This window comes from Chiloscyllium punctatum, chromosome 2 (genome assembly GCF_047496795.1).
Source record: "Chiloscyllium punctatum isolate Juve2018m chromosome 2, sChiPun1.3, whole genome shotgun sequence".
NCBI lineage: Eukaryota > Metazoa > Chordata > Chondrichthyes > Orectolobiformes > Hemiscylliidae > Chiloscyllium > Chiloscyllium punctatum.
In genome coordinates this window covers 128,089,638-128,104,780 of record NC_092740.1, presented here as the reverse complement: position 1 = coordinate 128,104,780, position 15,143 = coordinate 128,089,638, and the positions used below count along the sequence as shown (strand labels likewise).

General features: G+C 39.7%; 1 protein-coding gene across 6 annotated transcripts in view; it reads left to right on the top strand.

Annotated features, from left to right (window-relative positions):
• The window catches only part of LOC140489230 (phosphatidylinositol 4-phosphate 5-kinase type-1 beta-like), a 160,123-nt gene that overhangs the window by 100,200 nt on the left and 44,780 nt on the right, over window positions 1-15,143 (top strand). For 5 of the 6 annotated variants that reach the window (XM_072588565.1, XM_072588575.1, XM_072588547.1 and 2 more), the window contains exons 4-7: window positions 183-313; window positions 6,317-6,434; window positions 9,476-9,628; window positions 14,527-14,826. In XM_072588565.1, coding sequence (XP_072444666.1) covers window positions 183-313; window positions 6,317-6,434; window positions 9,476-9,628; window positions 14,527-14,826 — 702 coding nt within the window. Of the gene's footprint in view, window positions 1-182; window positions 314-6,316; window positions 6,435-8,342; window positions 8,444-9,475; window positions 9,629-14,526; window positions 14,827-15,143 lie in introns of those variants that run through there. The other variant, XM_072588593.1, reaches the window with a different exon arrangement.

The following is a 15,143-nucleotide window of genomic DNA, read 5'->3' as shown; positions in this document are numbered from 1 at the left end:
AATACTATGATGAGGGTTCGCTCTCTATCACAGTTATATGACTGGAGTGTTCTGTGTTTTGTGTTGCAGAAATTTCCAGTGACTTGTTATGATAAATTATTTTGGTTTTAAACAGCCTCGTTTAATGCGCAGAGAAGGTTTCATAGAAACCATGAGTTGTTCTATTGTTATTTTTGATGCAGACACCATCATCTGCACTTCAAGGCTCTATCCAACTTGGAATAGGATACGCTGTTGGGAACCTCACATCAAAACCAGGCAGGGATGTGCTTATGCAAGATTTCTACGTTGTGGAGAGTGTCTTTCTACCAAGGTTGGGTTTTAGTTTCTTAAAGTCTTTCTCTCTTGAAACATTTCCACATTTATCTCTGGAATTTGATAATATTATACAATGGAGATACCTTGAACACATGATGGCTGTACAACAGGAAGTTTTCAGAATATGAATGACATTTTTTTTTTGATTTTGCTAATTTTATGTTGTAGGGAATATATTCTGCTTATATCCTGGAGGTCATTTGTGTATTTGGAAAAAACACAAATCGTTGTGTTAAATTTGCTTATGGAAAGGTATTCTCATTCCAAATTTAAAAACATTTTGTTCATTTTGCATCACATGAAAATTTCATCTGGAAGTAAGCCATTTAGTTCATTCAGTCCATGTTGGTGAGTATCTTCCGTGTGGTCCATGTTCCAATCCCAGTATTTTTTTTGCCCCTCTAACCCTAATACAGAAACACAATAATGAAGTAAAAACCGAAAGAATCAGGAACAGAAGTTGTTGGAAAAGTTCAACAGGTCTGGCAGCATTTCTGAAGAGAAATCTAAGTTAATATTTCTAAGGAAAGGTCACCGGATCCGAAACGTTAACTCTGATTTGAACGAGTACCATCTGTCCTCTCCCATTGCAAAAAGGCAAAGAAATGTGCAGGTTACTTTAATCAACCTGTCATTGGGGCATACGGTCTACTTACCTGGAATTGCACCAGCACCTGGCTCATTCTTTTCTCCACTTTTGAATGAACAACCTTTTTAGTCTTTCACACAGCTTGCATGTGCAAGAAGGTAAAAACAAGGTCTGCAGATGCTGGAAACCAGAGTCTAAATTAGAGTGGTGCTGGGAAAGCACAGCAGGTCAGGCAGCATCTGCTCCTCGGATGACCTGCTGTGTTTTTCCAGCACCACCCTAATCTAGCCCCTTGCATATACAAGAACTTGTCCAATTTCGTTCCCCTCCTGCTTCGGCATCAAGTGCCAATGGATTTGTTGCCTCCTCTACTGTAACTTTCCCCATTTACTTTGGCATGGTGACTTTAGTTACCTTTTCTGATTATTACATATTCTCTCACAGGTCTTGCCCAATCTTTAATTGCTGTCTTTTTGAAAGTGGATTTTGCATTGATTTTAGCAAGAACACACAGCTCATTTTAGAAAAAAAAAACAAATGAGAGGAAACTCTGGTCAATAGTTGCTTATTGATTCACCTTCCCACCCCTCTTTCCTGGGCACCGCTTCTAATATCTCTTCACTTGGCACTTTGCCCATTTATCTGATCTTGCCTTTGCAATGTTTTTCTGCATTAAAGGTGTCATTTATATGCACATGATTTTTTTGAGATTGTTAGATTTTCCAACTCTTCTTGATACTGAGGGCGGGACGTTGACAGAACACCCACGTTTATGCTAGTCACATTTGTATCTTAAAATATCAAAACAAAACCATTGTAAACTCTTTATCAATGTCTAGTGCAATACTTTGCTTATTTGTGATTAGGGATGGCTACGTGTCTGCAAATGTTGGCTTCAAGAAATTTGAAGTGCTATGTGTTTTTTTTTGGTTATTGATTGCAGCACTTATTTAAATGCAGCAAGTAAATACTATTAAATGTCCAGGACCCGTCCTTGAAAGTTGATATAGATGTCAGAGCTCCAGCAAAGAAAGGCAGTGACAATCAAAAGCTTTGCAGCATGTAAATAAAACTAGGATTGCATTTACCTAGTACCTTCAGTGACATCAGATGTGTTTACAGAGTGTATCAGAGCTAGTGTATATTATTTTGGAGTAGAGTCATTGGCTGCAACAATTAATGCAGAGCAAGATCCCACAAACAATACAATAATGAGCCGATAAAATGTGATATTGGTTGAGGGATAAACGTTGACCAAGACACTGAAGAAAACTCTTTTGCTACTTTGAATTAGTGACCAAAGGAGCGCTTGTGCTGACTAGAAAGGACAGAAGGATCCTCAGAGGGCAGATTTGGTCTCCTTACTTAAGAAAGGACATACCACCACTGGAGGGGGTGCAGAAGAAGCTCACTAGGTTGATTCCAGAGTTGATGGGGTTGGCTTATGAGGAGGGACAGAGTAGGTTGGGATTATATTCATGGGAATTCAGAAGAATGAGGGGAGATCTTCTAGAGATATACAAAATTGTGAAGGGAATCAATTAAATAGAAATAGATAGGATGTTTCCACCGGTAGGTGAGACTAGGACAAGAGGGCATGACCTCAAGGTTAGAGGAAGCAGGTTTAGAACTGGACTGAAAAGGGACTTCTTCACCCAGAGTGTTGTTAATCTATGGAATTCCTTGCCCAGTGAAATAGTTGACGTTACTTCAGTAATCACTTTTGAAAAATAAAGAAATTAAGGGATATGGTGAAAACGCAGGTAAGTGGAGCTGAGTCCATGAAAAGATTAGCCATGATCTTACTGAGTGACGGAGCTGGCTTGAAGACCTGGAAGGCCTGCTCCTGGTTCTTATGTTCTATGTTCTTGTGTTCTGATGAATATTCCATCTAAAGAACAGCAGCTTCTACAGCTTAGTGCACCTTCAATACTGCAGTAGATTGTGATCCTTCAATATAGTGCGGCTTGACTTTGATAGGATTTTCTAAAGCATCTGGAATGAGTAAACTTTACCATCCCTTTCAGGGAAAACTTACTTTTTTGATAAATCATCAACATTGTCACCTTGGAATTGGTGTGTTCTTGCTTCCACAAAGCATCTTCCAGTTCTGGTGCGCTGCTCACTTAATTTTTAATATTGAGCGGAGTGGCCATTCACTCCAAATGGGCAGAGGCAGGAGAAAACTGAGAAGGATAAGCTTCAGGAGAGCTGGAAAGAGAGGAAGAATGATTTTTTCTAGTAGTTTCAAAAGAAATTAGCAGGACGAGGGAATGTGTGAATTGTCATTTGGTTAGGTATCCTACTTTGTCTCTAAGTTCGCTCGATCAAATGAGGCTGTATGATTGAGATGGAACAAGCAAATGAGCAGCCACACAACTAGGTATGTATGATAGACTTTTAAATACTAGTAGAAAGTTAGAGAAGCAAGTATGTCCCCAAATTTCTGAATGCAAAAGCAAAAGGGCAATAACAGTTGGAGACTTCAACTACCTAAATTTCCACTGGGATCTAAACTGGCTGAAAGGCAGAGGGCACAACATTCGTGAACGGCATTCAAGAGAACTTTCTTTAGCCAGTGTGTAAGATGCGAAAGGTGCAGTTCTAGATTCCGACTTAGGGAATGAGGCTGGGCCAGAGGATGATGTAGAAATGGGTGACCATTTGCAGCTAATGATCATAATGATGTTAGATTTAATGCCATTATGGAACAGGAGTCAAAGTTCCAAATTGGGAGAAGGCAAAACGGGTGAAGCTGAGAGATAATCTAGAAAAAAATGGACTGGTTACAGCTTCTTGAAGAAAAATCAGCAGCAGACATTGCTAGGAAAGATATTTCAGCCCAGTAGTTATGCAGCTGTAAAGAAAGCAGGTGATGCTATCAAATTTTGAATCGCCTGGTTATTCAGTATTATATAGCAGAAAAATAGTGAATGATCACAGAAATGAATTAAAACTTGAGGTTGGCTAGAGTGCAGAAAGTACAGGGAAAAGTTTTTTTAAAAAAAAGAAATTAGGGGAGCAAATTTGAAAAATTATTTAGTAAAATTGAAGGAATGTCGAAAGAGTTTTTAATCAATTTGTTTAAGAGCAAGAGGATGATGAAGGAAGTGATAGGGTCTATCAGAGATTTACATGAAAACCTGTGCATGAATGCTGATGGTTTATGCAAGATTTGTGGTGAGTACTTTGAGTCTCTTTTTCTTTACAAAGGAGAGGAATTATATAGACTTTCTAGTTAGAGGAGGAGGAAACATTAGATTAAAAATAAGTGTAATGAGATGGGAATTTCCCCGGGGACTGACTGACTTGAAACTGGATAAATCCTTAGATCCCAATGAATTGTTTCCAGACTTTTAAAGGAATCCAGGAAGGAATCTCACTGAGGATCATTTTCCAGTCCTCACTAGATTATCAACAAGGTGTTAGAGGTCTGTGAACATTATATTATTATTCAAAAATGACGCAAGAGAGACACTAAGTATAGGCCAGTCAGTCCATTCTCCATGGTACAACAAATTCCTAGAATCAATATTGTGAGGCAGATTAACCGTTGCTTAGAAAAGCACAGATTAATCAAGTATGGTCCCTCAGGGGAAGGTCATATTTTACTAAACTGAATTTGTCAACAAAATAACAAGTTGAGTGATTGAGGGTAATGCAATGGATGGTGTCTGTATGAGATTTTGTAAGACATTTGAAAAGTTAACACATGGCAGACTGATCAGAGAAACTAGAGCCCATAAGATGCTGACGGAGAAAAGTGATGATTAGATCCAAAACTGGCGCAGAGACTAGAGGGACAAAAAGGGGACTGTTTTTAAGAATAGGAAACAATTTATGTGAATGGGATGGCTGGTTATATTAGTTTGGTTGAGTGGATGGAATGGTGGCAAACTGTATTCGATGAAGAGAATTGAGGTTATGTATTGGGGACTGTAAACACATCAAGGGAATATACAATAAACAGGAAGGCATTGGGGGGTAGTGGAAGAATGGCTTTGGATTGTAGGGGACTTTAATTATGCATTTTTAGAATGGGATAGTGGTATGTGTGAGGGTAGCATTGGACCTGTCTTAAAGACGCCGCTAGACCTAGTTTTGAAGAAAGATCACTGGATTTGAAACAGTAACTCTTTTTTTTCCACAGATGGTGCCAGAACTGCTGCATTTCTCCAGCATTTTAAGTTTCTGTTTTTCCTGGTTCTTGGGAATGTGTTGGTTCAAGAAGAGCAAATATCATTGGGGGAACCTTTCAGAGACAGGGACTATTATACTTAAAGGTTTAGGATGATGGAAGAAAATGACTCTTGTCAGTTCAGGAAAGAATAATCAACTAGTGAACAGCTTACTTCAATAGGGCAAGAACAGAGCTGGGCTGGACAGACTGAATCCAAACGTTGGCAGGAGAAACAATAATTGAGCAATGGGCTACCTTACAAAGTGGGGATATACCTTCACAGTGCATGAACTAATAACTGATCAGGGGATGAAAAACAAATCCAGAGCTACCTGACTGACTCAGGAGATAGAAAGTAAGTTAAAGAAGAAAACATGTGCTTCTGACAGTGTTTGGTGTTTTTTTTTAAAAGAGAACCATGCTGAATACAAAGTTCAGAACAGAGGAGATAGAAAATCCAGACAGCAAAAGTGGGGTAATGAAAAGATTGGCTGCTAAAGGAAAATTGCAAAGCCTTCTGTAAGGACATCAATAGTAAAAAAAAGAAACGTAGGAGGAAGAGTAGGATCGATGAGAATTGGAAAGGAAATTTATACAAAAGGCAAGAGGCATGATTGAGGTGTTAAAGTATTTGCATCCATCTTTACTTACGAAGCAGATGTGTCCAGGCCATAATAACAGAAGGAACCTCAATCATAAGCGGGGTTTATAATTGATATAGAGGCATTGGATAAGCTGCTGGCATTTGAAGTTGATAAGGTACCAGGACCAGATGAGATGCAACCAAGTACAATAAAGGAAGTGACAATGGAAAGTGCAGAGGCACTGGCAACACACATTCAATCTTCTCTGAATTCAGGGTGGCACCTGAGGACTGGAGAATTGTAAACTTTACACCTTGTTCAAAACATGCAAAGAGAAGCCCAACAATTTCAGACCACTCTATTTAGTTTTGATGATGGAGAAACTTCTGGAAGCAATTAATAGTCCCATGGTAAAATGGTGAGACAGCATAGATTTTTTTTTTCAGGGCAAATCATATTTAAGTAACTTGCTGGAGTTTGTTGAAGGTGTAAAGAAAAAGGTTGATGAGAGCAAAGCTATTGATCTGGTGGACGTGGACTTACAAAGGAATTTAATATATTTGAATGCTTATTTTTAAAAATAAATGTTGATAGCAAGATATTAAGTGACTAACGATCATTAAGTTACTTCATGATGACTTTCAGCGAAGGAAGTAATCTTACACCTGCACATCGCTACCCAGACTTCAGATTCAAGACGTATGCTCCGTTAGCATTCCGCTATTTCCGAGAACTCTTTGATATAAAGCCAGATGATTATTTGGTGAGTTTCATTTTGTAATGCTGCAGTTTTACCTTTTTAGAAAGTCTTATGAAAAATGTTATTGAATTAGTTGCTTGCAATACGAGGCATTGTTCTGTTGCATTTGGTGTTACCTTGTGCTGGAATACTGTGACCTGGCCAATTAATCATTACTGTCAAGGAAGGCTACAGAACTCAACAAACCTATCTACACCAACTTGCATAACATCTTTTTTTGTAATAAAAGGTGTCTCAAAGACCAATTTATAAAACCAGATTTGACCATGAGCCACACGATCGGATAGGAGAAATTGAAGACTGCAGATGCTGGAGATTAGAATCGAGAAAGCACAGCAAGTCAGGCAGCATCCGATGAGCAGGAAAATCAATGTTTCGGGCATAAGGCCTTCATCAGGATTCGGGCTAACGCCCAAAATGTCAATTCTCTTGCTCCTCGGATGCTGTCTGAGCCACTTGATCAGATAGGTGATCAAAGGTTTATCTAAAGATTTAAAAGAGGAAAGACAATTAAATAGGTGGAGATGTTTATAGAGGGACACCTAGAGCTTGCATCCAAGGCTGAAGGCACAAACATAAAGGATAAAGTGATTAAAATTGACAGCGTAAAGAGGTCAAAATTAAAGGAGCCCAGATATCTTGGAGAGTTGAAGGGCAGGAGTAACAGAGAAAGGGAGGAAGATCATAGAGAGATTTTGAAAATAAGCAATTTGAAAACAAGGTTGAGAATTTCAAAGATGACGTATTGTTGGATTAAAACAAGCTAATTTAAGAAAAAAGACTTCTTTAAAAAAAATGAGCTGAATTGATAAATGTGATCTGTTAACCTGTTCAGAGATGAATCCAAATTTCACTCAAAACCACAACAGAGCTTGAATATATTTCCAGGGTAAACTGATGAAAGCACATACAGATTCAAAAGATTGTTGGATTCCTTTCTGGAAAAAGGAAGAAATAAGTTATGATGAGAAGCTGAGTAGATGGGTTACTGTTTCCTTTTCTTTAAAAAAAAGGACCTTTTTGGACTAGTTAATGTTATTCTGGTCCCAAGAATGAAAACTTTGGATATCGCAGATTGGAATGAATGCACGTAGTTTTTTTTTTCAGTAGTTTGCCTGTCAAGCATGAGCTTGTTACAGTACAAGGGATACATGGCACACAGTGTCCAGACTTGTTCAACAAACTACTTCCTCTCATATGCAGTTCTTCCATTCTCGAAGGCTGAACAAAAAGGCGAAAATCAGAAACAAAAACAGAAATTGATTGAAAAATGCCTCAGGTCAGGCAGCATCAGTGCAGAGAAAGCAGAGTTAAGGTTTCGTGTCCAGTGACTGTTCTTCAGAACATGAAGGGTCACCAAACTGGAAACATGAACTCTACTTTCTCTGCCCAGATCTTGCCAGACCTGCTGAGTTTTCCCAGCAGTTTCTGTTTTTGTCTCACCAACGGTTGCTAACTTTTCACAAGTGGGAATGAAAGGAATATAGTTGCTTCATGCAGAGAGGGCCAGACAAAATAATGACGTTTTATGCAATGCACAAATCATCAAATACCTAACGGTGAGAAAAAGTGATCCTTTGAATTGTTCCTTACCAAAAGTTCTGATTATTACCCCCATTATTAACCTCTAAATAATTCCATCTCCCTTTGAACCTTGCAGTTATGTTTAAGAACTCTTTGGATTTCTGCATTTTTTGTAGCTCTCAATGCAGAAAGTTAGGGGTTCTGCTAAATTTGACTGTTTCAATTGATTTCCTTCTTGTCCTTCCCGTCCTTAAATTTCCTTTTAATTATTGAGATTTAGTGGTGGATCCTGAGGTTTACTTGAGTCCTAGATAGTCTTTTATTCTCATCGCACAGTTATTGGTTGTCACTCGCAGCAAGTCATAGTAAAACATGCTCTGTCTGAAGGTTGAGAGAAAAAGTCTAATGGACCGATCACTCCAGGATCAGGACTCCAGGATGAATACCTTGTAATTACTATGACAGGGCACGGAACAGTCACAGTCCAAGTATGAATACTATTTTATCCTTCTATTGCACCAGCTTCTGTTGGGTCAAAAAATCAACTTCCTGTGCTGAACAGATCTTGAATGGGGAAGCATTAATTAGCATTAGTTTAGCTATTTTTAAAACTTTGTTGTGTGTATTTGTTTATTAACTTGCTTTGAGCTTGTGTGTGTATTCCAGATTAATACATGTAGACAATCCTTTATCCAAAACCCTTGGGACCGGCTTTCTTGTGGACTTTGGAATTTTTTTGAATAAAGGATTAAATGGCATTTTCATAGTAAAGTAACAGAAGCACCTGTGATTACTCCGAGGGCTGAGATAGCATTGACGCCTGCCAGTGCTGGGCCTCACCGCAAGGTCACGGCTGAGTGGGTCGAGTGGGTGTGGAGTTGGGTTAACTGTTTACATGCCAAACAACATGGTTATTGAGAAAACAAATGTTCAGGAAAAAGCTTTGGAGTTTGGATAAAGGATTGTCAACCTGTACCTGTTCTGAAATAAGCTAGGACCCATATAATTTAAATTCATCCTGCCTATTTGTTTTAAATTAACGTATACCACAAATGTCTGTGTAAACAGCATTTAATACATTTATTTGTTAAATTATGAAGGAAACAGCTGAGTATTGGATAGAAATGTACTGTCCTTTAAAAAGAGCTAGCACTGACTTTATAGGCCAAATGGCTGCTGTGTGATGCATTCTTTTGTATGTCGACAGCAACTTTGAATATTGGATCTTCTTAAAAAAGAATCCTCCATGTTCCCTGGAAAAAAAAAGTCTGCAAATTTTAAAACCTTTATGACATTATTGTGGATTAATTCTAGTAAGGTTGTCTCAGATCAGTTTGGATTAAAAATAATTATACTAGCTTTCTTTTTAAACTCAGTGCTTTGGTTGAGTTATGGCTTTGTCAGTCAGCGGTATTTCAGCTATGTGATGAAAAATGTAATTTCAATTAGCAAAATTACATTGTTCGTGGTTTTGGAAGCTAAGCATGTTAATTTTTTTTTAAATCTGCCTTTCTCACCAGTATTCCTTATGCAACGAACCGCTGATTGAACTTTCTAATCCTGGCGCTAGCGGGTCTTTATTTTACGTCACAAGTGACGATGAATTCATCATAAAGACTGTGCAACATAAAGAAGCAGAATTTTTACAGAAGCTGTTGCCTGGCTATTACATGGTAAGAGTCTTAAGTATTTTGGGATTCCTAAATTTTGTGCAAAAAATCTGTTAAAAGAGGCCACATCAACAGATCGTTTAAAATTGTGAAATTGAATTAAAAATAGTCAGTTGAAAGCCAAACAAATTAAGTCAAGCAAAGTACCTTCTAAAATAAGATCACTCTATCAATGTTATGAACTTGACATTTGTAATGTTGGAACATGCAGTGGAAGAAGATTTGATAATAGCTTTCAAAATGGAATTAAGCAAGGATTAATTATTGCAAGGATTGGATAACAAAAGTTGGCAAGTGGGATAAAATGGGCAAGGTTTTGACAAAGCTGGCCTTGATTTGAGAGGTTGAGGAGCTTCCCTCTGTGCTGCACAATCCAATGATTTAATGTGAAATACTCACAAGGTGGTTCACTCGAGCACTAATGGGACAACTTTTGGACCTACGTAAGTTTATGTAGCAAATAGGTTAGGCCATGGGGAGGTTTTAAAGCTGGCCATGAAGAAGGGAGAGTAAATTGACATAGGGTGGAATCTTCAGCCTGTGTTTAGAAATGGGGCAGAATCGCAAGGGAAGTTCAGCAAGGCTGATCTTGATGTCAGGAACAACTCAACTCCTCTATGACTCTCTGGCACGTTTTAAGTAATGGATTAGATTAGATTAGATCTTTAGATTACTTACAGTATGGAAACAGGCCCTTCGGCAGCATAAGGCGGCACGGTGGTACAGTGGTTAGCATTGCTGCCTCAGCACTAGAGACCTGGGTTCAATTCCCACCTCGGGCGACTGACTGTGTGGAATTTGCACATTCTCCCCGTGTCTGCGTGGGTTTCCTCCGGGTGATCTGGTTTCCTCCCACAGTCCAGAAATGTGCAGGTTAGGTGAATTGGCCAAGCTAAGTTGCCCGTAGTGTTAGGTGAAAGGGGTAAATGTAGGGGAATGGGTCTGGGTGGGTTGCGCTTAAGTGGATTGGTGTGGACTTGTTGAGCCGGAGGGTCTGTTTCCACACTAAGTAAGTAATCTAATCTAATGGATGTTAAGGTGAGTTCCCTATGAAGGGGAATTAGTGCCTGTAATCTTGCTTGGTGGCACAGTGGTTAGCGTTGCTGTCTCACGGCGCCAGAGACCCAGGTTCAATTCCCGCCTCAGGCAACTGACTGGGCGGAGTTTGCACATTCTCCCCGTGTCTGCGTGGGTTTCCTCCGGGTGCTCCGGTTTCCTCCCACAGTCCAGAAATGTGCAGGTTAGGTGAATTGGCCATGCTAAGTTGCCCGTAGTGTTAAGTGAAGGGGTAAATTTAGGGAAATGGGTCTGGGTGGGTTGCGCTTAAGTGGGTCGGTGTGGACGTGTTGGGTCGAAGGGCCTGTTTCCACACTCTAAGTAAGTAAGTAAAGTTAAGTAATCTAATCTAAACTGCAGGTCTGGCTCCTTAATATACAGCTTTCATTTGAACCATTCAATGGTAGCTTACCAGGTGGCAAGAATGTTTGTCCTAGAGATCAGAGTGGGTACCTGGCAGCCTCAGCTCACTGTACCAAATGATGTCCATGTTGGACACGAGGCACCAACATCTTGGTATGCTGCAAGGGCACCAGCCAAATGCACCCCATATGCATGGACATTGGTGTCTGACATGTGCCAGCCACTAAGAACCTTCGTAGCCCATCTCTGATTCACTTAGTTTACTTCTACACTTCAATACTGCACAGAGCAATGGCACCTATCGTTGTAATGCTGCAGCAAGAACATTTTGTGTTCAGGGACATGCATGTGGCTTAGGGTGGACCAGGCTGCATTTCAAGGATGTTTGCTTGCTCTCTTAGTGTTGACTCGCTTTGCTCCGACCCGGGCGCTCATGACATATTTGCCCTGCCTGGCTTTTTTGCACCTTGTTTCTTAGGCTCGGAGAGCCCAGATTCAGCGTACTGTGGTGTTGCTCTGCTGTTTCATGTCGACACAAAGCCAGGAAGCTTATCTTATTTATCAGCACTCTTCTGTCAACTCGAGGGCAGCCTCTGATACCAGTCCAGGGGCATGGACTCTGGGCGGTCAGCTGCTTGTTGAGACCAGAGTTATAATGCTGTCTTTGTGAGAGGTGAAGAGCTGAATGTCCAGCAGCCCACCACCAGTCTGAACTCTTTCTGTTCTATTGTGGGTTATTTCCTCCTGGAGGGAAAGAGAGGCCGATGTTAATAGAGAAGAGTGTGGTTAGCACAACTGTGCATGCGCTGATGTAGATGGAAAGGTGTCTCAAGCAAGTAAGTTGGCAGCATAGTGGCCAAGCAAGGTTGGGGTGGATGGAAGTGAGAGGGGGAAGATGTTGCAAGTATGAGTGAGAATGGCTTGTGGGTACAGTAGCAGAGATAGTTAGTGTGCCAGTTATACTGGCAGAGTAGAGAATGCCATTGACCCTCTTCCTGCATTGCTGTGCATTCCTTCATATAGCTGACTGAGTGGTAACTTCCAGCCAACTGGCATAGTCTGGTGTTATGGCCTCCACTGACAGCTCTGGGAGAAGATGAAGTCTCATCTCTGCACCACCCCATCCACCAGAACCTCCAGGTGCCTGCCCACAAAGCAAAACACCAAATTTCCCATCTCTACCATGTTCAGGACAAACATCAGGAGCCATGCAGGGCAGCTAGAACCAACAGTGCTTGTATCAAAAGTGCTAGTTGTGATGACATCCATAAATGATTTTTGCATTTCAATTTATTTATGTGCATTATCACCACAAGAATTGGCCATTCATCTCACCATACCAGTCCAGCCTATTTGAAAGAGCTGTCCAATTGGTTCTGTCCCATCTCTAATCCTTTCCTCATTGGCCTCCAAAATTTTCTATTTCAAGCATCTAATTCTCCTCAAAGTCAGTTGAATCTGATTCTAATAGTTCTTTTAGAAGTGCAATGCAGATTATCATCATTCAATTAGAAGAAACACTGTCACCTCGTTTCTATGGTTTCTCTGCCAGCTATCTTCATTTTGTCCTTGAGTTACTGAGCCTCCTGAAAACGGGAACCATTTCTCAATTTATTCTGGCTTAATCCCTATAATTGAGCATCTTGATCAAATCTCCTCATAACCACCTCTGTCCTAAGGAGACCAATCCTAGTTTCTGTAGTCTCTCCACATAATGACAGCACTGCCAAACTTCACCTGACATCTGAAGGCAGTGACTATCCATAGTTCTAGAACATTAACGATAGTTTCTCTTTTCCTCTCCTTTGAGAAATGACATAAGGAGGGAAAGGGAATGGGTTAAGTTTCATGTCTAATATTAAACTTCAATGAAAATTTGATTAAACCTAATTCTTTTTCTCATTAAGCATCTATGCCCTGTTGAGATGACTCCAAAGCTGCAGAAAATGAATAAACATGCTGTGTCTTTCCTTTTACAATTCATAATTTTCACCTGTGATTATCTGCATTCACGTGTAAAGATTGTGCACTTGGGACATGTTGAGTTTTGGGATCATAAATATGACCTCTCCTCCTCTTCCTACAAGTTTTCTTCTTTGCCCTTGGTTTTGTGATAAGACTCTTGAGTCTCTCTTTCCAATAAAGTGTCCACAAAGTGTCATAACAAACACAATCCAGTTCTTGTGCCAAAAACCCGAAGCTGTGTTTTCAGTGGGTCATTGATACCACAAGCTCTTGGTCATTTTTCCACTCCTAACGTAAGTGCCCTCCATCAGCCCAGATGTGGCATCTCCTTCAGAATGAGGACTGAACCTGAAATATTCAGATCTTTGTGTCTGAGTTTGTTCCTTATTTTAAATCCATTGACATTTCCCTATCACGTAAGTTGTGTTTTTTTGTCCCTGGTTAATTGATCATTCATGCTTTACCATGAACGTACTGGCTGACCAGTTCATGCTGTAGAAATGTTATAGCATTTTGACCAGACACAGAATTGCATCTGACTCATTGAGGATTTTTGTCAGCTACATGTTATATTACAAAGCTGTCTTTCTGGCTGAGAGCGGGGAATAAGCTTCAATCCTTATTGCTTGATTGGTAATTTATAGATAAAGAAACAAAAGATCTTTTGAGTCTGGCAAAGTTGAATCAAGTGTTCGAGGAAGTGCAATTAGTATTATGCAATTAGTATTATGCAATTAGTATTATGCAATTAGTATTATGTAATTACTGAGCCAAATTCAATTCCAGACAAAATCCAGAGAAAAGCTTGAAAGGGATTTACAGAAGACAGATGCGATACTTAACAATATGGTTAATGTATAATCCAAACAAATGTACGTGGATGTAGGTTTGCTCGCTGAGCTGGGAGGTTTGTTTTCAGATGTTTCATCCCTATACTAGGTAACATCAGTGAGCTTCTGGATGATGCACTAGTGTCGTGGCCTGCTTTCTGTTAGTGTTTAGGTTTCTTTGGGTTTCCTAACCACACAAATAGAAAGTAGGCCATACCACCAGTGCTTCATCTGGAGGCTCACTGATGATGTTACCCAGGATGGTAAGGAAATGTCTGAAAACAAACCATCCAGCTCATTGAGAAAACCTACATCCAGAACCTCAACCTGAGCTACAAATCTTCTCAAAACTCACTAATATAAATGTACGTTAGATAAGAGGCTCAATCTGAACTATTTTTTAACAGGTCCAAATCCAGTTTTAATTAGTCAACATGACACTTCAAAGCCTACATATCTTCTGTGTTTTTGGGATTATATTTATGCCTAATCTATAAAAAGATTTGTTAAATTCCATGTCTGTATTCAATTAAAATCAACTCTATCCGTTTCATTGCCTGCTATGTGAGTGCTTGAATTGCCTTTGATCATTGTGCACAATTAGGATTGCTGCTGCGATTGTTAAAGTGTATCCACACAGTTGTTTTTTTAAAAGAAGATCTGGATCAATGTTTCTTTTCTTTGCAGAATTTAAACCAAAATCCTCGGACACTTCTGCCAAAATTTTATGGCTTGTACTGTATGCAGTCAGGAGGTACTAACATAAGAATTGTAGTTATGAACAATGTGTTGCCACGTTCTGTCCGGATGCATCATAAGTACGATTTGAAGGGTTCAACTTATAAACGGAGGGCCTCCAGGAAAGAGAGAGAAAAAGATATACCCACATTCAAAGACTTGGACTTTATACAGGATACACCAGATGGCCTATTTTTTGATGCTGAGACTTATAATGCATTGATTAAAACACTTCAGAGGGATTGTCGGGTATGTATGACATAAATTACTGTTGCAATTCATTGTTGAAGCTTTGTGCACCTTTGGACAGAATACATTGGGTAGAAATATAAAGAAATGTTATCATTCACATTCTGAACAATGCTTGACTTCAATTAGATGTTAGCCCAGTATTTAATAAGTTTGCAAATGAAATTTTGGAGGTGTTGTGGACAGCGAAGAAGGTTATCTCAGTACAATGGGATATTGATCAGATGGGCCAAGAATCAATCTAGTGAACCCCCTCTGCACTCTGTCATCAGTTTATCCTTTCTTAGCACAGGGTACCAAAACTGCACAGGATTCTC